Genomic DNA, 25,656 nt, shown 5'->3' on the forward strand with positions numbered 1-25,656 from the left:
TTGTCAAATACCTTGTCAAAATACACTCAGCTGGTGCTGAGGTGGACCTTGAACTCAGATCTTACCATTCCTAGTTCCATGGTCTTTGTACTGTGCCACCTTGGACACTGATTTTTTCCCTTCCTTCATTGATTTATTTATTTCACAGTCTCTTATCAGCACTGTAGTGTACAGATTTGGGGGCCAGGTGTGTGGGGCTACATCACATGATGAGTGACACCCCATATGGTCCCTGCTGTCACGGAACTCACAACTGTCACACCACTCACACTGCATCACAACATACACTGCATCACAACGCTCACCATTGCATTGCTTGTGAAAAAAGTTGGTTCCTAGTCCTTAAGGAGCAGGCTTATTAACTGCTTTTCCTCAGGTAAATTTTTTTCTTTAATTTTTTTTTTTTTCTGGCTGTGGCACGGGGCATATGGGATCTTAGTTTCCCAACCAGGGCTTGAACCTATGCCCCCTGCAGTGGAAGTGCAGTCTTAACTACTTGACTGCTAGGGAAGTCCCTTTAATTTTTACTTAGAAGTGTTTTCACCCACATACAAAAAATTAGTATCATGAACACCCATAGACAGATTACATAAATATAACCATTGTTAGCATTTTCCCTATTTAATTAATTCTTCTTTACTCATGTATCCAAAGTAAATTAAAGTCAGTATGACATTTCCTCACTAAATATTTTATATGCACTCCTAAAACAATAAGAGCATTTCCTTAGCTAACCAGCATACTATTATCACACTAAACAAAATCAACATGTGTGTGTTAGTCACTCAGTCGTTTCCGACTCTTTCTGATCGCATAGACTGTAGCCTGCCAGACTTCTCTGTCCATGGAATTCTCCAGGCAAGAATATTGGAGTGGGTTGCCATTTCCTCCTCCAGGGGATCTTCCTGACCCAGGGATCGAACCTGGGTCTCCTGCATTGCAGGCATATTCTTTACTGCCTGAGCCACCAGGGAAACCCTAACAAAATCAATAATAACAAAAACAAAATCAATAATAATTTCCTATTTTCAATTTATGCCTTGTCCATATCAAATCTCTGATATCCCCAAAGCTGTCTTTATAAGCTAGAATTATTTGGACTGGGGACCAAAGAATGACAAGCACTGCATTTGACTCTTTAGTCTCTTTCAATTTTACTGATTCTCTCCCCACTCTTGATTTATCAAGTTATTTAAGGGTCACTGCTTATTGTCCTATATAATGTCCTATTTTCTGCATTTGACTATTTTTTGTAATGTTGTCTAGCCTGTTATTGCATCTCTATAATTTCTGAAAACTGGTAATTTTGGAAATATTCAGGTTAAACATTGTTTTTGTTAGAAAAGATAGAATTTTATTTTTAAATTAACTTGGGGAATAGTAAGACAGTGCAACTGGTTAAAAAAAAAACTCGCAAAAACACTGTTAAGTTTTCTTACTAGCCTGGTCTTCAACTTCATTGTTCTCTCCCCCGAGACAATTGCTATTCACGAGTTTTTTATCTCCTTGCAGAGAGATTCTCAAATGTACAAACATATGTATGTACACATTCCCTCATGTTTTGTACACTTCCTTGATTTTCTAAATAACAGCTTTATGAGATGTAATATACATACTATAAAATTCATCCCTTTACAGTGTACAATTCAGTGATTTTGTATATCACACGGAATTGTGCAACTGTCATCATGGTCTAACTCTGGAATATTTTGCTCACACCCCACCCCACCCCACCCCTGCCCAAACAAACCCAGTAACCTTTAGCAATCATTCCCATCTCTCCCCACCTCCTCCAGTCCCTGGAAACCACTTATCTACTGTCTGTCTCTATGGACGTGTCTGCTCGGACTTTTCACATAAATAGAATCACACAACATGTGATCTTCTTTCACCTAGCATAACATTTTCAAGGCTCGTCCACTTTGCTGTACATATCAGTTCCCAGTTCTATGACTGAATAATATTCTGTTGTTGAATTTGTCCATCCATAAGCTCATGGATATTCAGCTTGTTTCTCCTTTCTGGCTGTTAGGAATAATGCTGCTATGAATGTCGTGTCCAGACTTTGTGTGGACATCTGCTTTCAGGTCTCTTAGATATACCTAGGAGTGGAATTGCTAGATCTTATGGTAACTCTATGTTTAACATTTTGAGGAACTGCCAAACCAGTTTTCGAAGAAGCTGTACCATTTAACATTCCCATCAGCAGCGTATGAGGGTTCAAGTTTCTCCACATCATCCCCAACACTTGTTGTCATCTAACTTTATGATATTAGCCATCCCAGTGCGGGTAATGTGGTATCTCATTGTGCTTTTGATTTGCATGTCCCTGATGAGAACAATAGAAGGGGAAAGACTACCGATCTCTTCAAGAAAATTAGAGATACCAAGGGAACATTTCATGCAAAGATGGGCTCAATAAAGGACAGAAATGGTAGGGACCTAACAGAAGCAGAAGATATTAAGAAGAGGTGGCAAGAATACACAGAAGAACTGTACAAAAAAGATCTTCACGACCCAGATAATCATGATGGTGTGATCACTCACACTCACCTAGAGCCAGACATCCTGGAATGTGAAGTCAAGTGGGCCTTAGGAAGCATCACTACAAGCAAAGCTAGTGGAGGTGATGGAATTCCACTTGAGCTATTTCAAATCCTAAAAGATGATGCTATGAAAGTGCTGCACTCAATATGTCAGCAAATTTGGAAAACTCAGCAGTGGCCACAGGACTGGAAAAGGTCAGTTTTCATTCCAATCCCAAAGAAAGGCAATGCCAAAGAATGCTCAAATACCGCACAATTGCACTCATCTCACACGCTAGTAAAGTAATGCTCAACATTCTCCAAGCCAGGATTCAGCAATACGTGAACTGTGAACTTCCAGATGTTCAAGCTGGTTTTAGAAAAGGCAGAGGAACCAGAGATCAAATTGCCAACATCCGCTGGATCATCGAAAAAGCAAGAGTTCCAGAAAAACATCTATTTCTGCTTTACTGACTATGCCAAAGCCTTTGACTGTGTGGATCACAATAAACTGTGGAAAATTCTGAAAGAGATGGGAATACCAGGCCATCTGACCTGTCTCTTGAGAAACCTGTATGCAGGTCAGGAAGCAACAGTTAGAACTGGAGATGGAACAACAGACTGGTTCCAAATAGGAAAAGGAGTACGTCAAGGCTGTATATTGTCACCCAACTTATTTAACTTATATGCAGAGTACATCATGAGAAACGCTGGGCTGGAAGAAACACAAGCGGGAATCAAGATTGCCGGGAGAAATATCAATAACCTCAGATATGCGGATGACACCACCCTTATGGCAGAAAGTGAAGAGGAACTAAAAAGCCTCTTGATGAAAGTGAAAGAGGAGAGTGAAAAAGTTGGCTCAAAGCTCAACATTCAGAAAACTAAGATCATGGCATCTGGTCCCATCACTTCATGGGAAATAGATGGGAAAACAGTGGAAACAGTGTCAGACTTTATTTTTCTGGGCTCCAAAATCCCTGCAGATGGTGACTGCAGCCATGAAATTAAAAGACGCTTACTCCTTGGAAGGAAAGTTGTGACCAACCTAGACAGCATATTAAAAAGCAGAGACATTATTTTGCCAACAAAGGTCCGTCTAGTCAAGGCTGTGGTTTTTCCAGTAGTCATGTATGGATGTGAGAGGTGGACTATAAAGAAAGCTGAGCGCTGAAGAAGTGATGCTTTTGAACTGTGGTGTTGGAGGAGACTCTTGAGAGTCCCTTGGACTGCAAGGAGATCCAACCAGTCCATCCTAAAGGAGATAAGTCCTGAGTGTTCATTGGAAGGACTGATGTTGAAAATGAAACTCCAATACTTTGGCCACCCGATGCGAAGAGCTGACTCATTGGAAAAGACCCTGATGCTGGGAAAGATTGAGGGCAGGAGGAGAAGGGGACGACAGAGGATGAGATGATTGGATGGCATCACCGACTCAATGGACATGGGTTTGGGTAGACTCCGGGAGTTGGTGATGGACAGGGAGGCCTGGCGTGCTGCAGTTCATGGGGTTGCAAAGAATCGGACACGACTGAGAGACTGAATTGATTGAATTGATGCTAATGATGTTGAGCATCTTTTCATGTCCTTATTGGCTATTTGTATATCTGCTTTGGAGAAACGTCTGTTCATATCCCTTGCTCATTTCTACTTGGGTTCATATTTTCATTGATGAGTAGGTTAAACATTTAACAAGAATATTTCACAAATGAAGCTGTGTACGTCACACTGTATAACATCAGAAGCCAAGTGATGTCTGGTTTCTCTGTTAGCTGCTTGTGTTAAGGTGATGACAGCTTAGATCATGTCTGTTGGGTTACATTTTTCCCCTTGTGAGCCGAGGGCAAGCAATGGGGTGATACTTTGACTTTACACAGCTGTCCTCTTGCCTGCCAACCTTTCACTTAATGTCTTTAGCAACTATTGATAATCTTTGTCTAAATCAATTACTAAATTAAGGGTTGCAAAATGGTGTTCTATTTTGTCTTGCTGTTGGCTTGTTGCCTTTGCTTGTTGGTTTCTAGCATTCTTTCAGTTAATACATTATTAGCTATCTTCACATGTGAAGTGAGTGAAGTGAAAGTCCTTCATCAAATAGGGCTTTGGGGTTATACTGACATGGTTCATTCTGGAAAGGCAGATGAGTGCTTAATTCTTTCCTTGCAATATTTGATGTTCAAATTAAGGGGTTGATATAATCTAAATTCAGGGAGTCCTGGTGCCCTAGTCAGCACAGGTAAACTTCTGATTTCTCCATCTGAGGGAGGTGTTAGAGAAGCAGGCTTCTCCCCAGAGACTGCCGGTTTGGACAAGGTCCTTCTCTTCCCTTCCCTGATCACCTGCTGTTCTGGAATGCTGAAGGACACTTCTACCTCTTCTGTGACAGACACATCAAAAGTTAAAATTTAAAGACTCCCAACCACTTTTCAATGTCTCAGTAGTAATTCCCTGCAGAAGCAATGGCTACCGGTTCCAGAGCCTCTCATTAGGCATTAGCGGGATTAAGTTTAAAACATTGACTCATTTTTTAACTCTTACCCCTAGGTTGCCCCTTGTCTTTAATCTGCTAATCCTTTTGTTTCTAATTCAAGCCAGAGTCATTTCCCTTGCTCAGTGGGGTTACGAGAACACATTTGCAATTTGGACTCAAGAGTTTTGTTCTGGCACTTCTAGTGTATGATCTTAGGCAAGTCTCATAAACGGAAATTCATTTTTACTCAAGTGAAGGATGAATATGATATTGAATCTGCCTGCCAATGCAGTGAGACACAAGAGACGCAGATTTGATCCCTGGATCGGGAAGATCCCCTGGAGTAGGAAATGACAACCCACTCTGGTATTCTTACTGGAAAAATTCCACGGACAGAGGAGCCTGGCAGACTACAGTCCATGCGGCCGCAAAGAGCTGGACATGACTGAGCAACTGAGCACTTACTAGATTCACTGTGATAGCTGGAGTAAAAATGCTTTGTAAACTGTCAAATACCACAAAAGTGGGTCAGGGATTTTCTGGTGGTCCAGTGGCTACGACTCCATGTTCCCAGTGCAGGGGGCCTGGGTTCAATCCCTGGTAAGGCAACTAGATCCCACATGCTGCAGCCAAATTAAAAAAAAAGAGTGGGTCAGGCCCCAGATCCCGCTTTGGGCTCTAAGCTGGAATCAGTCAACCTCCACCATCTTGATTGTTACTAGTTCAGGCTATTTCAGGGGCTTCTTTCTCAAGTTTTTGTTTTCTTAGGCCCTTTTTGTTTTCCAGCTTTTTCTAGCTGCCCGACCTCTAAGCATGAAGCCATCCCATGAAGCTTTGCAACTTCCAGGACTTTTGCTCCTAATTTCTCTAAAGTACATGGCTGAATATAACAGAAAGAGCACAGGACATGGACCCGGCCACGTGCGGGTTCAAATCTTGGTCCCATCTCTTGCGGACTGTGTTTCTTGAAGCTAAATTAAGTCTTGTCATTTCTTTGTCTGTTTCATATACCTGAAAAGCAGGGTGGTGGTATTAAACTTTTAAAAATGTGAACTGCTTTAGTAAAAGGCCTCTAATTTAGCAGGAAGCATTTGTTGCCTTTTCCTTCTTGGCCCCAAATTACTTTACCTTAGAGTGCTGCTTCCTCCCACCCTTGGAGTTTGCTTTTGCAATTCCTAGCAATTTCATTGTCTTCCCAGTACAGCTATTTGCATTTCTAAAAGGGGCCCATTTGTTTCTTATTTGTGCCTACCTCAAGTATTCTTAACCACATCTCTTCTAAAGAAGGCTTTCCCCTCAGTATTGCAGGCTGCTCTCTGCCCTGAGGTTCTGCTACTAGGCTCATTGAAGCCAAAAAAGATGGATTTTGTTTCACTGCCTGGGTGTGCACTTAAATGTGAGAAATCTAACACATAATTTTAATGTTTGGAGTATCTGCCTTAGACTTTCTCCTAGGCTTCACGTGTCTCTAAGTTCACTTTAAAGATGCATGGAGGTTGGAAGTGCTTTTTAAAATGGGGACCACTCCTCCATTATGAGTTTGTGCTCTGTCCCACCTCTTCTTACTGTCAACAGAGTTGAAAGGATTGTAAGTGGATCCAGCTGTTAGCTGTATGGGGCTTGCATTTTCACCAGGGGCGTTTTGTGATGTAATTGATGGTGCAGCTGGATGAAGAGCCTGGTGTTTGGTGTGTTCCTTGGAGTGAATGAATAGATGTGTTCTGTACAGGGGTGTTAAGTTGTGCTAGTAACATGTTAGGCTGAACGTTACCTTTGCTGAAGGAACTTCTTTTATCACAGTGTAAACTGTCAGCAAGATTCAGGGAGGTATTTACATTGGTCGATGTGCTAGATGTGGCTGTTTTTCAATAAAGAAGCAATGTATTATTTACTGTACCAAAAACCTCAGCTAGGCAGTATTCGGTGCGAGTTACCCTAAGACAATAATATTATTACTACTTTAGCCGTTAATGATCCAGACAGACTTTCGCAGGAATGCATTCAGTTTGCAAGAGTTTTGGAAATTCCCTGGCAGTGCACTGGTTAGGACTCCGAGCTTCCACTGCAAGGGGCACAGGTTCAGTCCCTGGTCTGGAAACTAAGATTCCACGTGCCACATGGCACAGCCCCCACCCCCACCCTGCCAAATTTACGAGAGTTTTGCCATGTCACAGTTACCAAGTCCAAGCTCATACTGCTCACCTCATGACAAGCCAATAAATGAGAGAGTGATTGGGGCAAGGAATAGTGGCTTTTTCAGAAAGTCAGCAGACCAAGGAGATGGTGGACTTGTGTCCCAAAAAACCATCTTCCCAGAGTTACGAGTCAGTTTTTTTATACCAAACAGGGAGTTGGTTGCTGCAAACTTTTTGGTGTGAGAATCCTTTGTTCTTACAGTCCTCCATGTAGGTTTGGTACAATGTCCCTATAAACTTCCAACAAGACAAATGTTATTCTCTGTTCTGCAACTTTTTAATCTCTAGTGAATGGAAAGTGTTATACCTTTGAAGGTCAGAGTCTTGAAAATGCCTGTATATTTCAGGCCATAGGCAACATTCTTGTAGCAAAAGCAATAGGATTCAAAGGATAAAGGAAAAGAAAGATCCAATAAGGAATCAGATTTGCTCTTCCCTATTACATAATCCATAGCAAGGAATGTGCTGGTGCCATTGCAGCTCAGGGAACCTGAGTCAGGATTCCAAGGTGCTAATTTGCAAACTGTTAAAAGATAAACTGAGGCATATATTTTAAAAATTAAGAGTTTATTTGAGCAAAAATTGATTTGAATTGGTCAGCATCCAATCTAGCAAATAGAAAGGAGCTCTAAGGAGCTGTATGAAATGAAAGGCTTTATTAGGTAGAAGGGAGTGGGAAAAGGAAAGTTATCTGGCAAAAGAAAAAAGTATGTTGTATTATTGCAAAGTTATTTTTCTTTAGGATAGCAGGGGTCTACCCAGCAGATTACCTCACTACTGCTAATCAGATGGTTCCTGATTTAACAGTCCATATAGTGGAAACTATAATTAAGCCTCAGTTTGGTGATGTGGGGTTTAGCATAAGTGACTCCATTTGGGGCCTGTTGTCTTTTTCTTTGTTTGTTTTTTCCTTTTTTGTTATTGTTGTTTGTTCCTGTTTTTCCTGTTGTTTTTTAGCAAAAGAGAGAGAGGTGCAGATGTACAGGAGCTGGTGGTTAACCCTGCTTGGAGAGGGCAGGAGGGCTTCACAGGGAGAAATGGGCCTTTGTCAAGGATGAAAGCTGAGCGAGGATCTTTGAGGCCGAGGGAACCATAGATGCAAAAACTTTTATACAGTTAAGTAGGTGAAACACCATGGTGAGTTTGGAGAAGTGGAAGCAATTAAATAAATTTTTCTAGCACATGTATTTCTACTTTAGCCTTCTTACCACCTATCTCTCCTCACCCCCTTCCACCCCCCCTCTGCCATCCTGCCCCTCTAGGTTGTCACAGAGCACCAGGCTGGGCTCCCTGTGTTAAATAGCAGCTTCCCACTAGTTACCTGTTTTACGGATGGTAGTGTATGTACGTCAATAGTACTTTCTCAATTTGTTGCATCCCTTACATCCCCTGCAATGTCCACAAGTCCATTCTCCACATCTGTGTCTCCATTCCTTCCCTGCAAATAGGTTCATCAGTATTTTTCTAGATTACATATATATGCATTAATATACAATATTTGCTTTTCTCTTTCTGTCTTTACTTCACTCTGTATTAACAAGCCCTAGGTTCATACACTTCACTACAACTTACTCAAATTTGTTCTTTTTTATGGCTGAGTAATATTCCTTTGTATATATGTAAAATAACTTCTTATCCATTCATCTGTTGAAGGACATTTAGGTTGCTTTCATGTCCTGGCTATTGTAAATAGTGTTGCAATGAATATTGGGGCACTGCTGCTGCTGCTAAGTTGCTTCAGTTGTGTCTGACTCTTTGCAACCCCATGGACTGTAGCCCACCAGACTCCTCTGTCCATGGGATTCTCCAGGCAAGAATACTGGAGTGGGTTGCCATTTCCTTCTCCAGAGGATATTCCCAACCCAGGGACCAAACCCGATTCTCTACATCTCCTGTATTGGCAGGCAGGTTCTTTACCACTAGTGCCACCTTGGAAGCCTTAATGTGCACAAGGGGTATGTGTGTCTTTTAGAATTGTGGTTTTCTCAGGGTATATGCCCAGTAGTGGGATTTCTGGGTCGTATGGTAGCTTTATTCCTAGTTTTTTGAAGAATCTCCATACTGTTCTCTCCATTGTTCTCCATAGAGGCTGTATCAATTTACATTCCTACCAACAGTGCAAGAAGGTTTCCTTTTCTCCACATCCTCTCCAGCATTTATAGTTTGTAGATTGTTTGATGATAGTCATTCTGACTGGTGTGAGGTGGTACCTCATTGTAGTTTTGATTTGCATTTCTCTAATAATGAGTGGTATTGAGCATCTTTTCATGTGTTTATGAGCCATCTGTATGTCTTCTTTGGAGAAGTGTCTGCTTAGGTCTTTTGCCCATTTTTTTAATTGGATTGCTTGTTTTTCTAATACTGAATTGCATGAGCTGCTTATATATTTTGGAAATTAATCCTTTGTTGATTGTTTCATTTGCAATTATTTTCTCCTGTTCTAAGGGTTGTCTTTTCATCTTGTTTATAGTTTCCTTTGCTGTGCAAAAGCTTGTAAATTTAATTAGATCCCATTTGTTTATTTTTGTGTTTATTTCCATTGAGCTAGGAGGTGGGTCAAAGAGGATCTTGCTTTGATTTATGTCAGTGTTCTGCCTATGTTTTCCTCTAAGAGTTTTATAGTTTCTGGCCTTACATCTAAATCTTTAATCCATTTTGAATTTATATTTGTTTATTGTGTTAGGAAGTGTTCTAATTCATTCTTTTACATGTAGCTGTCCAGTTGTCCTAGCACCACTTATTGAAGAGGCTGTCTTTTCTCCATTGTATATTCTTTCCTCCTTTGTCAAAGGTAAGGTACCCATTGGTGCGTGGTTTATCTCTGGGCTTTCTATTTTGTTCCATTGCTCTATATTTCTGTTTTTTTGTGTGAGTACCATACTCTCTTGATGACTGTGACTTTGTAGTATAGTCTGAAGTTGAGGAGATTGATTCTACCAGTTCCATTTTTCTTTCCCAAGATTACTTTGGCTACTCAGAGTCTTTTGTGTTTCCATACAAATTGTAAAATTTTTTGGCCTAGTTCTTTTGAAAAATACCTAGGAATACACCTACCTAAAGGGACTAAAGACCTGTATGCAGAAAATTATAAGACACTGATGAAAGAAACCAAAGATGACACGAACAGATGGAGAGAGATATCATGTTCTTGTGTACCACTGTTCACAAGAATCAGTATTGTGAAAATGACTATACTACCCAAAGAAATCTCAGAAGGTGTTATTTCAGTGGAACCCTGGAGGATGTGAGAAATAGCCCATTATATGGATGCAAGAGGTGGGGAAGAGGGTGCTGGTGGTCTCAGGGATGGAGAAAGTGCTGCATACTTCAGAGACAGGACACACAGAACATGGGATGAGAAAGAGGAAGGAATCAAGGCCGAATGCCAGGTTTCCTGGCTTAAGCAGCTGGGTCAATCAATGGCTGTTATGGGCACAGCCCTGGGCAGCTGGACAGGGGGACTGCATGACTCTCTGTGGTCTGCAGTCTAGTCCCCTTGGAGATGGTGTTACGCACCTGGTTCTTGGATTCTTTAATCAATAGAAATTGATAAGAAGCCAGACAAGAAACTCAGGCAAGGCTCTACGGGGACTCACGCTGTAGCACGAGGGAGCAAAAACAAGAAACAGGTGCCCTTGCTCGCTCTCCTGGAGAGAAGTGAACTGGTCTGCTAAACGGGGTGAGGGTGGGGGCAGATTGGTGAGTTGGGCCGAAGGGGAGGCCTATGTGGTCTGCCCGCCCCCTTGGTGGTGCTGTGTGCAGGGATCATGTGTAGTTACCTGCTTTTGTTCCAGGCTCCTCAGAAGTGGCCCTTGGTTTGTGGCCCTTTTGTATCTTATTGTTTACAATGTGTCTCAGCTGCCCGTACGTGTGGTTATTTTTAGTACTTTATAGTTTTCTTTGTATTCTGTTGCTGGGGCAGGCATTTGTCCAGGTCCAAGTGCAGGCACTCAAGTAGAGGGTCCCAGGTCCCAGCCTGTCTCAGTTGTACTCAGTCTCTCCTCCTGGTCCACTAGGGCCTTTTAGGCCCTTCTTTTTGTGTACCTGCCCTTCTATTGAATCGCTCAGCTTTAAAAAGATTGAAAAAAGGAACCAGTCCAGTAGGAGCATTACAAGCTGGATGGATTTGTGAAATGAGACTGGCACCCAAATGTAAGAGAACATTGTTCATCAAGTCTGCCATTAATTGTTACATCTGGAAAAAACAAAAACAAAATCAAAAGTGTTTACTAAGATGTTTAAGAATCAAAACTTTGGGATGTTCTGTATATGACGTCTTTGTTTCATTATCAGGAGAAGTGAGTTGAATGTGCCATAAAACTCGCTAAAAGTAATTTTCCTAATAGTGCTAATATTAATGAGGGTTATCTGGTCTTTGTCCAAAGTATTTGCATGCAGGGATTCATGATACTTGTCTAAAACCTCAATTCCTAAAGCATTTCTTGTGAAAATAGGAACATTCTTGTGCCCAGATTCTCAATAATAGAAGACACCGGGAGCGTTTTCAAAACTGTTGGCCTGATTTAAATTTCACTGGAAAACAGCTTTTTAAAACCAAGTTGTCTGTATGTGGCCTCCGTGTGATCACTTCCCACTGGCAGCTGGTAACTGCCAACTTCTGGTGGCTTGAGAAAGTGAGCTGTTTCCCACGCTCCCACACGGCAACCCAATCAGGATGTTTGTGCTGGGAGATGTTTGGATGGGGTTGGGGGGAAAAGGGCGAGAGACCAGCTGGATGAGGCTCCTTCCCCAACTCCCTTCTCTACAGCCTGTCCATGCATTCCAGAAAATCATTGCTGGTGCCAGGTGGTGATGGAAGTTATGTTACCTGAACACTTAACAGCCCATGAACTTGGGTAAATGGGAGGGTTTTGCTAAGTCTACAGTAACTCCCAAACCTGTTGCTCTTCTCCCTTCCCAGCGCCCAGATTGGCTCCATCACCACTGAACCTTTTTACCTGGGTCTTGGCATGTTGTAGGGTTTTTTGTCTGCCCCTGCCCCCTCCTCTAGGAATGAGGACTGAAGTGACTGAATGATGAGGCCATGGGAAGAGGAGGGAGGGAGGTAAGTCACCTGGAAAACTCACAGGACTTCTAATCAACTGAACAACTAGAACTCCCTTCGATGCATCCCTGTTCTTCCAGTCTGTAGCTTCTTGAAGTGCAAACTAGGGTGCCTTATGCAATGTCGCTCCCATTGGATTCAGGATTTTTTAAAAATTCATGGACTCCAGAAGTAAGAAGACCACTTGCGTGGTGTTTTTTGCCCCCAGTGGACTGTGTATTAAGAAGGATATGTGTGTGTTAATCACTCAGTCATGTCCGACTCTGTGATCCCATGAACTGTAGCCTACCAGGTTCCTCTGTTCTTGGAATTGTCCAGGCCAGAATACTGGAGTGGGTTGCCATTTTCTTCTCCAGGGGATCTTCCCAACCCAGGGATCGAACCTGGATCTCCTACATTGTGGGCAGATTCTTTACCGCTGAGTCACCAGGGAAGCCCTGGAAGGATATGCGAGAGGCTCAAAGCCTCATCCTAAGCCTGGTTTTGCAAGGAGGCCCAAGCATGCCCACCACCAGGGGGCTATGATCCCTTCCCCATTTTCCCAGGGAATGTGGATTTTAGTTGGGTAAGAACACAGCAATATTTTCATAGGCTTTAGACTGGCTTCAAGAAATGTTAACTGGACTTCCTTGGTGGTCCAGTGGTTAAGAATCTGCCTGCCAATGCAGGAGACGTGGGTTTGATCCCTGGTCCTGGAGGATCCCACATGCCACGGGGCAACTGAGCCCATATGCCACAACTACTGAGCCTGCACTCTAGAGCCCCATGCTCTGCAACAAGAAAAGCCACCACAGTGAGAAACCCAAGCATTGCAACTAGAAAGTAGCCTTGCTTGCTGCAACTGGAGAAAGAAAGCCCTCATGCAGCAATGAAGATCCAGCGCAGATTAAAAAAAAAAAACAAACCAAAAAACATGATAACTTATTTTAAGAAGTGATAACTGATAACTGGTTTCAGGAAGGCTGAATTAAGTGATTAAGTGAACATACTGAACTAAGTGAATTAAGAGAACATAGTAATTAAGAAGGGTCGATTTGAAGTTGGTCTCCCTGGGTTCAAATCCTGATGCTGCCACTTATTGGTAACTTTGGACAAATTGATTCACTTATTAATACTTTTCCGCCTCAGAAAAATGTGGATAATAGTAACAGCTATTCTTGGGTCCGTCCTCCATGACAAATAGCGAAAGTTCTATGTGACAACTTCATTGGCAAAAGACAGGTTTAGTCTAGGTTTGATTCATTATCATACACATTTTTCTTATTTTAAAAGAAATTCAAATGCAAACATTTTTGGGACCCCAGACACTGTGCCTTCTATCTACCTGGCAGGGATGTTAATAACGCTTTCAGCTGAGAGCAGCACCTTATTGCTTTTCTTGGCACCTTTTGATAACTGGTGGGTTGAAATGGAACGTGTTCCTCTTCTTGGTCTTTCTTCTTGAAAACTGTTTGAAATACCCTTTCACCCGCTTCCCATTGGAATCTTGATGTTTTTTTATTTACATATAAACTTTGTTTTCTGATCATGCACATAATACATGTATCATGAAAAATTTGGGGAAAAAGCAAATTTATTAGAATAAAAATGACCCTCAGAATTTTAAAAAATAGTAATAGCTATTCTTATGGGGTTCTTTTGAGGATTAGATATTAATAAGAGGTCTGGAACATGGTAAGCATCCAATAATGTTAGCTGTGGATGTAGGTCATTAATCCGTTCAAAGTAATGACACCATCATGGCCCATTCACATTTACTTCTTGACTCTCATTTGCTTATTGTCTCATCATCTGTTTGTGTTAGTCCTCTACATCCTTCTGGATTGGGGCCACCTTGAGAGCAGAGTCTGGATTGTGCCCATTTGTGGACCCACAGCTCTTAGCACAGCCCTGGTTTGTCATGATTAGCTCATCTGTTGAGTAAATTAAGGCAGGCTTTGATGATGACTTATGTTTGAATGGTGCTTTTTGTGCCACAAGGCACACACATGGGAAGCCTAAGACTCAAAGTTTAGGACCCTTGCCCAAATCTGGTGACTGGCATATGCCAGAGTCAGATCCTGTGATTCTTTTACTTGTGTATTTATTTAGCTGTGTCAGGTCTTAGTTGCAGCTCCGGGGCTCTTTAGTTGCTGTGTTAGGGCTTAGTTGCTCGGAGGCATGTGGGATCTTAGTTCCCCAACTAAATCAAACCCGTGTCACCTGCATTGCAAGGCAGATTCTTAACCACTGGATTATCAGGGAACGCCCAAGGTGTATGATTCTTGCCCTTGCTCCTTCCAGTAAGCTGTCCTCTCTAGGAAGAGAATACCGAGTTTTATAATTCCAGATCATGTCTTTTGCCAATTCTGTTGTATCTGAATCTCACATAAATGAAATTACATAGCATATACTACGGTTGTGTCTGGATTCTTTTGCTCAGCTTAATACTTGTGAGATTCACTCATGTTGTTTTGTGTATTTTTAAAAATCACTGTATAGTATTCTACTGTATGCTAAGACCAGAATTTATTTACCCGTTCTCTTATTGATGGGTATCTGGGTGGTTCCCGATATTTGGTTGGGCTTCCCAGTTGGCTCCGTGGTAAAGAATCCCCCTGCCAGTGCAGGAGATACAGGAGACGTGGGTTCGATCCCTGGGTCAGGAAATGGCAACCCACTCCAGTATTCTTGCCTGGAGAATCCCATGGACAGAGGAGCCTGGTGGGCTACAGTCCATGGGGTCATAAAGAGTCGGACATGGCTGAGCATGCACAAAACATGGTTCTAAGTCTCTGCACTACTTTTCACGATGCTTGGTGTTTTACAGGTCACCACAAATGGCATCATTGCCATGAGTGAACCCCCAGCTGAAGAAACCCACCCTGGGCCCTTCCCTCCAACCTTTGGAGCAGTTGCCCCTTTCCTGGCGGACTTGGACACAACAGATGGCCTGGGGAAGGTCTACTATCGGGAAGATTTGTCTCCCTCTGTTACTCAGCTGGCAGCGGAGTGTGTCCAGAGAGGGTTCCCAGAAGTCTCTTTCAAGCCCAGTAGTGCGGTGGTTGTTACTTGGGAATCCGTGGCTCCCTACCAAGGGCCTAGCAAGGACCCCGCCCTGGAAGGCAAGGTAAGCACCCACTCAGGCACAGGGGCAAATAGTCTAATACGTTGGCTTTGCACACTTTGGTCTTCTGGTTTGTACTACTCTGATGTATACCACGTCCATGCGATTAATAAAGACAGGACATCCAAGCAAAATCTAATAAGCTATTTATTGCAGGTCTGAAATGTCCAAAATCTTATCTGCAGGGCTACCTAAATTTGTGTTATAATGATGATCAGATGTAAAGAAAGCCAAGATCCCTGAGATAACTAGCCACATGGCAAGAACAGAGGTGATAAATTACAGCCCTAGCTGCACTTACTTTGGGTGGTAGATAGTGGGAGGTGGTTTCTAGATAGAGAATTTATTACGAGTTTACGAATATGCAGTGATAATTTAAAATAATAAAGCAGTCCCATGGAATATGAAGAAATAAAGACCAGACCCCCGTTCTAGTTGGGGGGACAAACCCCCCACCATCTGTACCATGTGAATGGTTCAGGACACAGGTTTCTTTATAACCAGGGCTGCGGTTTCTGTAGATTCAGTGGTTGGGAAAGATGCTGGGTGTGTAGAGCTTGGACCTGCACTTAGAAAGGGAATATTTGAGCAGGTCAAGAAGCCCATCTCTAGATCTGAAGTGAGACTTTAGGACATGCTTCAGTTTTTCCTTGGAAAAATAATTTCACTCCACCATTATTTAAGTTTTGTAGCATGACAGGGTAGAGTACAGCTTGAAAGGTCCAAAAGCATCTTTATTGGAGGAAATGTTCCAGGCTGGTTGTTTCCAAAGTGTGTACCACAGAATACTGGTCCTATAGACAGTCCTTGAGGAAAAAGACTCCTTGGGCCAAATAATTTGGGAAATGCTAAAACTATAGGTCCCTCTTGGTGTCTCACTCTGGAAAGCCCTACAGTACAGAAACCTGCTTAACTTAGTTTAGTTTAGTCATCCCTAAACATCTTGGCTATACGTTTTCCCTCCCAAATAAGGCACTTTGCATCCCATAGAGCACACTTTGGAGAAATCTGACACGCTTTGCTTTGCCACCTGTACCTGCCTTAGTGGCATGCTTGAAAACTGTTTAAAGCCTTCAATTTCTTGGGACTTCCCTGGTGGTCCAGTGGTTAAGACTCCATGCATCCATGACAGGGGCATGGATTCCTTCCCTGGTGGGGGAACTAAGATCCCACATGCCACACGGCATGGCAAAAAAATAAATCAATGAAGTAAAAGCTTAAATTTCTCAAGTGTGCATCCTCTTTACTTGAGTAATAACTGCCCAACCCATTGTACAGAGCTCTTGCCTGCCTCATGGTTAGAGCCTTCTAACCTGCTGTTTGTAGCAGAGCCTTGCCTCCTCAGTCTCCTCTCATCCTGACTTCTCCACTACCCCCTGTAGCAGCTGGACCAGATTATTTGCAATCCCCTGATGAGGCTTTTTGCTTGTTTGTTTTAGCCACAATCTCATGCACTAGTTGTGCTCTGCTTGTGATGGCCTCCCCCTGACCCTCACTGCTTGTGTTGAGCGCCTGCTTGTTCACTCAGCCTCCTCTGCCCCCACCCCTTCCAGCACTGGGCACTTTGCCTGCACGCAGCTTGGTTACAGAATCCATGCTTTAGTTTGGGAATGTTTTGTTCAGATGTCAGTCTTCCCACCTAAACTGTAAATTCTCAAGTGCCAGGATCAGGTATTTTTATCCTTCGTCTTCACAATGCTTGGGGCAATGTCTGGTGCCCAGGAAAGGTACTAACATGAAGGAGTATGTTCTCTGCCTGATTCTTATATGCTGGCTCACATAGTCCTCCTAACATTTCTGTGCAGTAGGTGATTTTCTCTCCATTTTACAGACTCAAAAATCAAGGTTCAGAAAGGTTAGGTAACGTGCCCAAGGTCACTCAGCCAATGATGAGGGCAAGGAGTTGGATCCAGATCTGTTTTCTCCCAAAGCTCATGTGCTTTCTTACTGAACAGTGCTAGGGCTCAATATACTAAATAATAAATGTGGTTGAATATATTTAATGGCTGTGGAAACAAATTCTGGGGATAAGAATTTGCAAATTTGCTTGAGAGATAGAGGTAGCATCTCTATAATTTTTGGTTAATCTTAGGGTCACGTTTATGCAGAAGGTATTCATTGACTAACTAGAAAATTTCATGTTGACATAGCCTTAGAGATATTTAAGTGGAATTATCCCGGAATACTGTCCTTGCTACAAAAATATTTCTTTAGAATAAGGTGCAAATAGTGCCATCTCTGTATTTTTTTACATGTAGTCTGGTGAATAGCACAGTTTAAGATCCTGAGTAACTGAATCTTAACTCATCTTCACAGAGAAACACATTCCAGTCCATTCTGGCCTCCTCTGATTCCAGCACTTATGCCATTTTCCTTTATCCTGAGGATGGTCTGCAGTTCTACACGACGTTCTCAAAGAAGGAGGAGAACCAGGTTCCTGCAGTGGTTGCTTTCAGCCAAGGTTTAGTAGGATTAATATGGAAGAGTGACGGAGCTTATAATATATTTGCTAATGACAGAGAATCAGTTGGAAATCTGGCCAAGTATGCTTTTTTATTCTTCAGTAGCTTCTCCCTTTAATAAGATTCTCATCTGACTGTTTTCTAAGAATAATGTAATGGGCTTTATAGAATATTACCTAAAAATGTGGATTTAAATTCTGTAGGGGACTTTCCTGGAAGTTCAATGGTTAGGACTCTGTGCTCCCACTGCTGACAGCCCAGGTTCAGTCCCTGGTTGGGGAATTAAAATCCTTTAAGCTGTGCTGCTGCTGCTGCTGCTCCTATTGCTAAGTCTCTTCAAAGCTGTGCAGAGTGACCAAAAACAAACAAAAAATTTAAATTTTGTATATAGTTTTTATATTCTGTAGTACTTTTTTCCTGATGAACTCAGGGAATATACTCTTAGAATGAAAGGCATCCAAGTTTTTAGATATCATTTTCATTTGAAACAGCTTTATCATCTCTTCTATAAAGTTAGAAATACAAATTATTCAAAACTATCTCTTGCTATGAACCCATGGCTGAGAGGGCTTTTCCCTACACTGACTGTGAGCGGGGAATGTTGTTATAATAGAAACAGTGCTCTCTTGGGCTATTTTGTAGAATTTGGCAAAAGAGGGGAAAGCTCACACTTTTTTTTCTAATAATTAAACTTAATTATTCTTTAAGAAATGAAGCACCTCCTCCTCCCAATTTCATTTTGTCAATGGAGTCTAAAACTCCTCTACCCTTTGATAGTGTGCTGGTAAATATTTAACAACTGACTTTATGCAGGTTGGGGAAGCCCTCACTCATTTATAGCATTTGCTTATTTCTGTGGTATAAATACTTCTACCATGGCCAGTTTTCAGCTGTTACATCACGTCACTCACCTGGAGGTGGAGAAAAGGTGAACCATTATATAGTATCCTCACCCTAGAGGTGCAGTAGATTCAGATAACTTTAAGAACATAGCTAATAGGAACATAATTCATATGGGATGAGTTTTGAGTATTTATTGCCTCTGCTTTTAATATAGTTTCTTTAATTGTAAGTTTGTATAATTTGATTTTTTATGAGCTGGTTCAAGCAAGCCCCTGTACATCACTGTCTTCACTCAAGTCCCTGGTAGACAGACGGACCAGACTTCCAATTGCTGCAGGACTTTCTTGATTTCTCATTCCCTGTCCAGCCCAGTCTTTTGCTCAGCGTTCTCCACTGAATAATGCGTGTCCCTTCTTTCTATCGTATAAGCTGGTCACTTTATACAATTTCTGATAGTTAAACAGTATCAGAACAGTAAAAGTGGTAGTGCAAGAAGTAGAGATTAGGTTTATTCTATTGTATTTTATAACTATAAAATGCCTTTAGATTCTGGATATCATTTGCATTTTACTATACCTTCTGAGCATAAAAAGGTAAACTGAGACCTGTCCAAGGTTCCACAGCTAACAGTGTTAGGATTTCTAATAAACCAAATCTGTCCTGTTTTCACTGATAACTTTTGACACTAAATACATGTTTTTTTTTCCCTCTTACCAACTAATTCTTCAACTCTTCAGATACCAACTGGGTATCCTATAATTTAATTCAGTTCTGACATTAACTGCTTAGAATCAGCACAGACCTCACAGCTTAAGGGCTCAGTCCCACAAGGCTGGCCCCACTTCAGATAGCCCTTGAAAGCCCCAAATTGCTCCCTCACTTCCTATCAACCAGCTATAAATTGGAGGTCTCCATGACACACTGCTCAGGTTTGATAATTTGCTAGAATGGCTCACAGAATTCAGGAAAGTGCTTCACTGACTATTACTAGTTTATTATAAAGGATACAACTCAGGAACAGCCAAATAGAAGAGATACATAGGGCAAGGGGCAAGGTATGAGGGGAGGAGGAGGTGAGGGGCTTCCATGCCCTCCCTGGGCACACCACCCTCCTAGCACACCTCAACTGTGTCCACCAGTCCAAAAGCTCTGTCAACCTGATAACTTAGGAGTTTTTGTTACATAGGCATGATTGATTAAATCATTGGCCATTGGTGATTAACTAATCTCCAACCCCACTTCCCCACCCCCTTCCTGGAAGTCAGGGTGTGGGGCTGAAAATTCCAACCCTATAATCATGCCTTCCTTGGTCTTCCTAGTGACCAACCGCCTTTCTGAAGCTACTTAGGGTCCCCAGCCACTAGCCATCTCATTAGCATACAAAAAGGCATTCTTATCACTCCAGAGATTACAAGGATCTTAGGGATTATATGCCAGAACCAGAGACAAAGACCAAATACCATCATATCACAGCATGTCTCCAGAATGAGCATAATGGAAAAAAATGCACACAAATCCAGTCAACACTGGATTGCTCACACTGACCAGCGATTCGTTTAAACACATTTTAAGGTCTGAAAATATCCCTGAGCATGCCTCTGGAATGGCTGAGAATAAGCCTTTGCTAGGGCCCACTGGATACAGCTTTACCATATCCTGCTGGATGGCCTCAGCTCTGTGAGGACCAGACAGGACCACATCTGCTCCCTATCCTCCACCAAGGCTGTGGGAAGTAGCAGGCCATGGTGTTTGAATTGACATGGATCTCTGGGGTTCCTTCTGCTTGGTTGGTGGGGGCTGTTTGTAGGTTGCTGACCTGTTTCCAAGAAGCCTGTCCTTCCCTCTAGGAGCAGCAACTCTGGGCAACAGGGCATCTGGGTGTTTGAGATTGGGAGTCCGGCCACAGCCAGCGGTGTGGTCCCCGCGGATGTGAACCTGGGACTGGATGACGGAGCAGAGTATGACGATGAGGATTATGACTCAGTGACACATCTGGGCCTGGAGGACGTGGTTACTACATCCTTCCCCTATGAGGCCCCAAGAAGGGGAGACAGTGGCACATACAACACGCCCAGTGACCTCTCCCCCCGACGCATGGCTACTGAGAGACCCCTCACACCTCCCACGGAGAGGACCAGATCTTTCCAGCTGCCTGGGGAGAGGTTTCCTCAGCAGCAGCCACAAGTCATAGATGTGGATGAAGTTGAGGAAACAGGAATTGGTAAGGCCATTTGTGTGGCAGGTGGTATGTTATTGGATACTTGGGTTTCCACACAGGGGAGCATTGCTGGGGGGTGTCAGCTGTGTGCATTATTTGGAGGTTTGTAAGGATGAGAGCCTGGAGAAGGAGGGGTGGAACTTACAGCTACAGAGCATGGGTGAAGTGAGAAGTGAAAGTGCTAGCTGCTCAGTTGTGTCCGACTCTTTGGACTATAGCCTGCCAGGTTCCTCTGTCCATGGAATTCTCCAGGCAAGAATGCTGAAGTGGGTAGCCATACCCTTCTCTAGGGGATCCTCCTGACCCAGGGATTGAACCCAGGTCTCCCACGTTGAAGGCATATTCTTTACCATCTGAGCCACCAGAGCATGGATGGAGGGACCCAAAGGCTGCAAAGACACCAAGGAATCCAGGATTAGGGCTGGGGTTATGGAGACTGTGGAATGTGTCCTCTTTCAAGTTTCCTATTCTTTCTTTTTTGTGTGTTTTAAGGAGAAAAGTGCTTTAGAATTATTTTGAAAGTCAGATTTCCTTCCTTATTTGTGATTTCTGCGATCAGCAATATATTCACCCACCTGAAAAAACATTTTAGAAGTTCCTCTGTTGACACGGTTTATCTTTGACATTTATTTCCTCTTGGTTTACGGAAGGAAGATGGTTGATTATTTTTCCTCCAGGCTCCAGTCAGTTTCAGAGTTAGCTTGTGAACATTAAAAATGCAAAATAACCAGATCCACTTTTTGAGGATGGTTTTAAAGTATAATGTCTGTTTTTTCTGTAAGATGTTATGGAAAAACCCAAACGGACTTAACTGTTTGGCCAAATCAATATATGAGACCATCACTTCATGGCAAATAGATGGGAAAACAATGGAAACAGTGACAGACTTTATTTTCTTTGGCTCCAAAATCACTTCAGATGGTGATTGCAGCCATGAAATTAAAAGATGCTTGCTCCTTGGAAGAAAAGCTATGACCAACCTAGACAGCATACTAACAAGCAGAGACATTACTTTGCCAACAAAGGTCCATCTAGTCAAAGCTATGATTTTTCCAGCAGTCATGTATGGATGTGAGAGTTGGACTATAAAGAAAGCTGAGCGCCGAAGAACTGATGCTTTTGAACTGTGGTGTTGGAGAAGACTCTTGAGAGTCCTTTGGACAGCAAGCAGATCCAACTGGTCCATCCTAAAGGAAATCAGTCCTGAATATTCATTGAAAGGACGGATGCTAAAGCTGAAGCTCCAATACTTTGGCCACCTGATGCGAAGAACTGACTCATTTGAAAAGACCCTGATGCTGGGAAAGATTGAAGGCAGAAGGAGAAGGGGATGACAGAGGATGAGATGGTTGGATGGCATCAGTGACTCAATGGACATGAGTTTGAGCAAGCGCCAAGTGTTGGTGATAGACAGGGAAGCCTGGCATGTTGCAGTCCATAGGGTTGCAAAGAGTCGGACAGGACTGAGATACTGAACTGAACTGAACTGAATGTATCAGATTTTTGCTAGTTTCAGAGGAAAATGTAGCATTTTCAAGTGTACCATTTGAATCCCAGAATGTTTTGAATTGTCTTGTAAAAGACATTGGAACTAGACTGTGTTCACTTTTTTTTTTTTTTGCCCTTCAGGTTGACCAATAATATTCCTGTCAAGGGGATGGCCCAAGTCTTTAAATGATACTTACTATGATTGTTTCTACTATGAAGTTATCATAAGGCCCTCAAAAAATCTACTCTCCCCTCACCAAAAAAAAAATTTAAGATAAACAAAGTCACATTTCCCACACTTGAAAACCTTGAAGAAATGTAGTAGAAGCTAATAATAAACAAATCACACTCAAAAAAAGAAAAATCTACCCCATTCTATGTTATTCACCCATTTTTATTTCTCCTTACCTGTGGTTTGTCTCATAGCAATAGTTATAAATGTTTGTTCTTATCGAGTATCCCAAAGTATGGACAGGATCTGGTGGCCAGGAAAGTGTGCTTACTTAATTCTGAGGCACAGAGATGATGAAGTGACATTTAGTGACATGATGAGGACATGGTTTCATGTCTCAGGGCTCCCCTTACACACATGGCACCCTGGATTTCCTGGGCTGATGCTGACATCTAACATGTGGCACTCTGCTCTTACAGCTGGGTCTCAGAGTGATCTCCCCAAGGTAGGTCATGGGCATGTTTATTTGCATATGTTGAGTTTTGAGGGCTTCCCAAGATGGTGCTGTGAAAGTGCTGCACTCAATATGCCAGCAGATCTGGAAAACTCAGCAGTGGCCACAGGACTGGAAACGGTCAGTTTTCATTCCAATCCCAAAGAAAGGCAATGCCAAAGAATGCTCAAACTACTGCACAATTGCACTCATCTCACACACTAGTAAAGTAATGCTCAAAATTCTGCAAGCCAGGATTCAGCAATACGTGAACTGTGAACTTCCAGATGTTCAAGCTGGTTTCAGAAAAGGCAGAGGAACCAGAGATCAAATTGCTAACATCCGCTGGATCATTGAAAAAGCAAGAGAGTTCCAGAAAAACATCTATTTCTGCTTTATTGACTATGCCAAAGCCTTTAACTGTGTGGATCACAATAAACTGTGGAAAATTCTGAAAAGATGGGAATACCAGACCATCTGACCTGTCTCTTGAGAAACCTGTATGCAGGTCAGGAAGCAACAGTTAGAACTGGAGATGGAACAACAGACTGGTTCCAAATAGGAAAAGGAGTATGTCAAGGCTGTATATTGTCACCCTGCTTATTTAACTTTTATGCAGAGTACATCATGATAAACACTGGGCTAGAAGAAACACAAGCTGGAATCAAGATTGCCAGGAGAAATATCAATAACCTCAGGTATGCAGATGACACCACCCTTATGGCAGAAAGTGAAGAAGAACTAAAGAGTGTCTTGATGAAAGTGAAAGAGGAGAGTGAAAAAGTTGGCTTCAAGCTCAACGTTCAGAAAACTAAGATCATGACATCTGGTCCCATCACTTCATGGAAAATAGATGGGGAAACAGTGGAAACAGTGTCAGACTTTATTTTTTTGGGCTCCAAAATCACTGCTGATGGTGATTGCAGCCATGAAATTAAAAGACACTTACTCCTTGGAAGGAAGGTTATGACCAACCTAGATAGCATATTTAAAAGCAGAGACATTACTTTGCCAACAAAGGTCTGTCTAGTCAAGGCTATGGTTTTTCCAGTGGTCATGTATGGATGTGAGAGTTGGATGGTGAAGAAAGCTGAGTGCTGAAGAATTGATGCTTTTGAACTGTGGTATTGGAGAAGACTCTTGAGAGTCCCTTGGACTGCAAGAAGATCCAACCAGTCCATCCTAAAGGAGATCAGTCCTGGGTGTTCATTGGAAGAACTGATGTTAAAGCTGAAACTCCAATACTTTGGCCACCTCATGCGAAGAGTTGACTCATTGTAAAAGACCCTAATGCTGGGAAGGATTGGGGGCAGGAGGAGAAGGGGACGACAGAGGATGAGATGGCTGGATGGCATCACTGACTTGATGGACATGGGTTTGGGTAGACTCCAGGCCAGGAGTTGGTGATGGACAGGGAGGCCTGGTGTGCTGCGATTCATGGGGTCGCAAAGAGTCAGACACGACTGAGTGACTGAGCTAAACTGAACAGGTGGTGCTAGTGGTAAAGAAAGTGTTAGTCGCTCAGTCGTGTCTGACTCTTTGTGACCCCATGGACTATAGCCGCCAGGTTCCTCTGTCCATGGAATTCTTCAGGCAAGAATATGGGAGTGGGTTGCCATGCCCTCCTCCAGGGTATCTTCCTAACCCAGGGATCAAACCCAGGTTTCCTGCACTGCAGACAGACTCTTTACTGTCAGATCCACCAGGGAAACCCCTTAGTGGTAAAGAACCCACCTGCCAATGCAGGAGATGTAAGAGAGGCGGGTTTGATCCCTGGGTCAGGAAGATCCCCCGGAAGAGGTCATGGCAACCCATTCCAGTATTCTTGTCTAGAGAACCCCATGGACAGAGCCTGGCGAGCTATAGTCAGAGTCAGCAAAAAATTAGACACAACTGAAGTGACTTAGCATGCGTGCATGCACATTGATTTTTGAGTCTCATTCTGCTTTCACCCCACATAGGTGTCTCTGAGATTCTCATTTGTGAAGCCATCACTTTGAAATGAGAACATAGCTAGTCCCAACAACTCATGATAATATATTGCTTGGTACTGGTAACAACAACAACAAAAAGTCTAGATCTGAACCCCACTGTGTTTAAAAGAGATCTTTCTCTGCCCTTGATCCCAGTTATTTCACTGTTTTTATTAGAAAGGTCGGTCTTCTGTAGCCAGCAGTGCATTCCTGGTGTTATTTGAATAGTCATCCACAGATACAGCAGCCATAACAGACCCACTGGGAGCTGAGCTTAAGCAATCAGTAGTATCACATGCATTCAGCTCAGGGCCCAAGTGTTCTTGGTTCCAAATGCCATTTATACATCCAGGAAATTCCCTTCTGGGTGTGTAGAACTCCTGGAATCTACCTGGGGTCAAGCTTTACTTTTATTTTCACTCATAACAATTATAAATTGGGTCATTATCCCCTCCCAAAGTTCATTTCTTCTTGTGCTTTTGAATTCATTCCAAATTAGTGTGCTCTAGATTTTTAAGTTTAATGAGCTGGCTCATCATTCTAATAAAATCAACCTGGGAGGGAGAGCCATTTGCACTAGGGAGAAATTCTTGTTTCTTGGGCCAAAGGCTGTTAGAGCAGGTATGACTGAGGAATTATTTCTAAC

General features: G+C 42.6%; 1 protein-coding gene across 1 annotated transcript in view; it reads left to right on the plus strand.

The window, feature by feature from the left end:
- The window catches only part of NID1 (nidogen 1), an 89,958-nt gene that overhangs the window by 9,896 nt on the left and 54,406 nt on the right, over positions 1–25,656 (plus strand). The window contains exons 2-4 of the mRNA XM_081569435.1: positions 15,065–15,364; positions 17,678–17,904; positions 20,514–20,887. Of these exons, the coding sequence (XP_081425561.1) occupies positions 15,065–15,364; positions 17,678–17,904; positions 20,514–20,887 (901 nt within the window). The remainder of the gene's footprint in view (positions 1–15,064; positions 15,365–17,677; positions 17,905–20,513; positions 20,888–25,656) is intronic.

This window comes from Giraffa tippelskirchi, chromosome 2 (genome assembly GCF_054371585.1).
Source record: "Giraffa tippelskirchi isolate mGirTip1 chromosome 2, T2T-mGirTip1v1.2.pri, whole genome shotgun sequence".
Taxonomy (NCBI): Eukaryota; Metazoa; Chordata; class Mammalia; order Artiodactyla; family Giraffidae; genus Giraffa; species Giraffa tippelskirchi.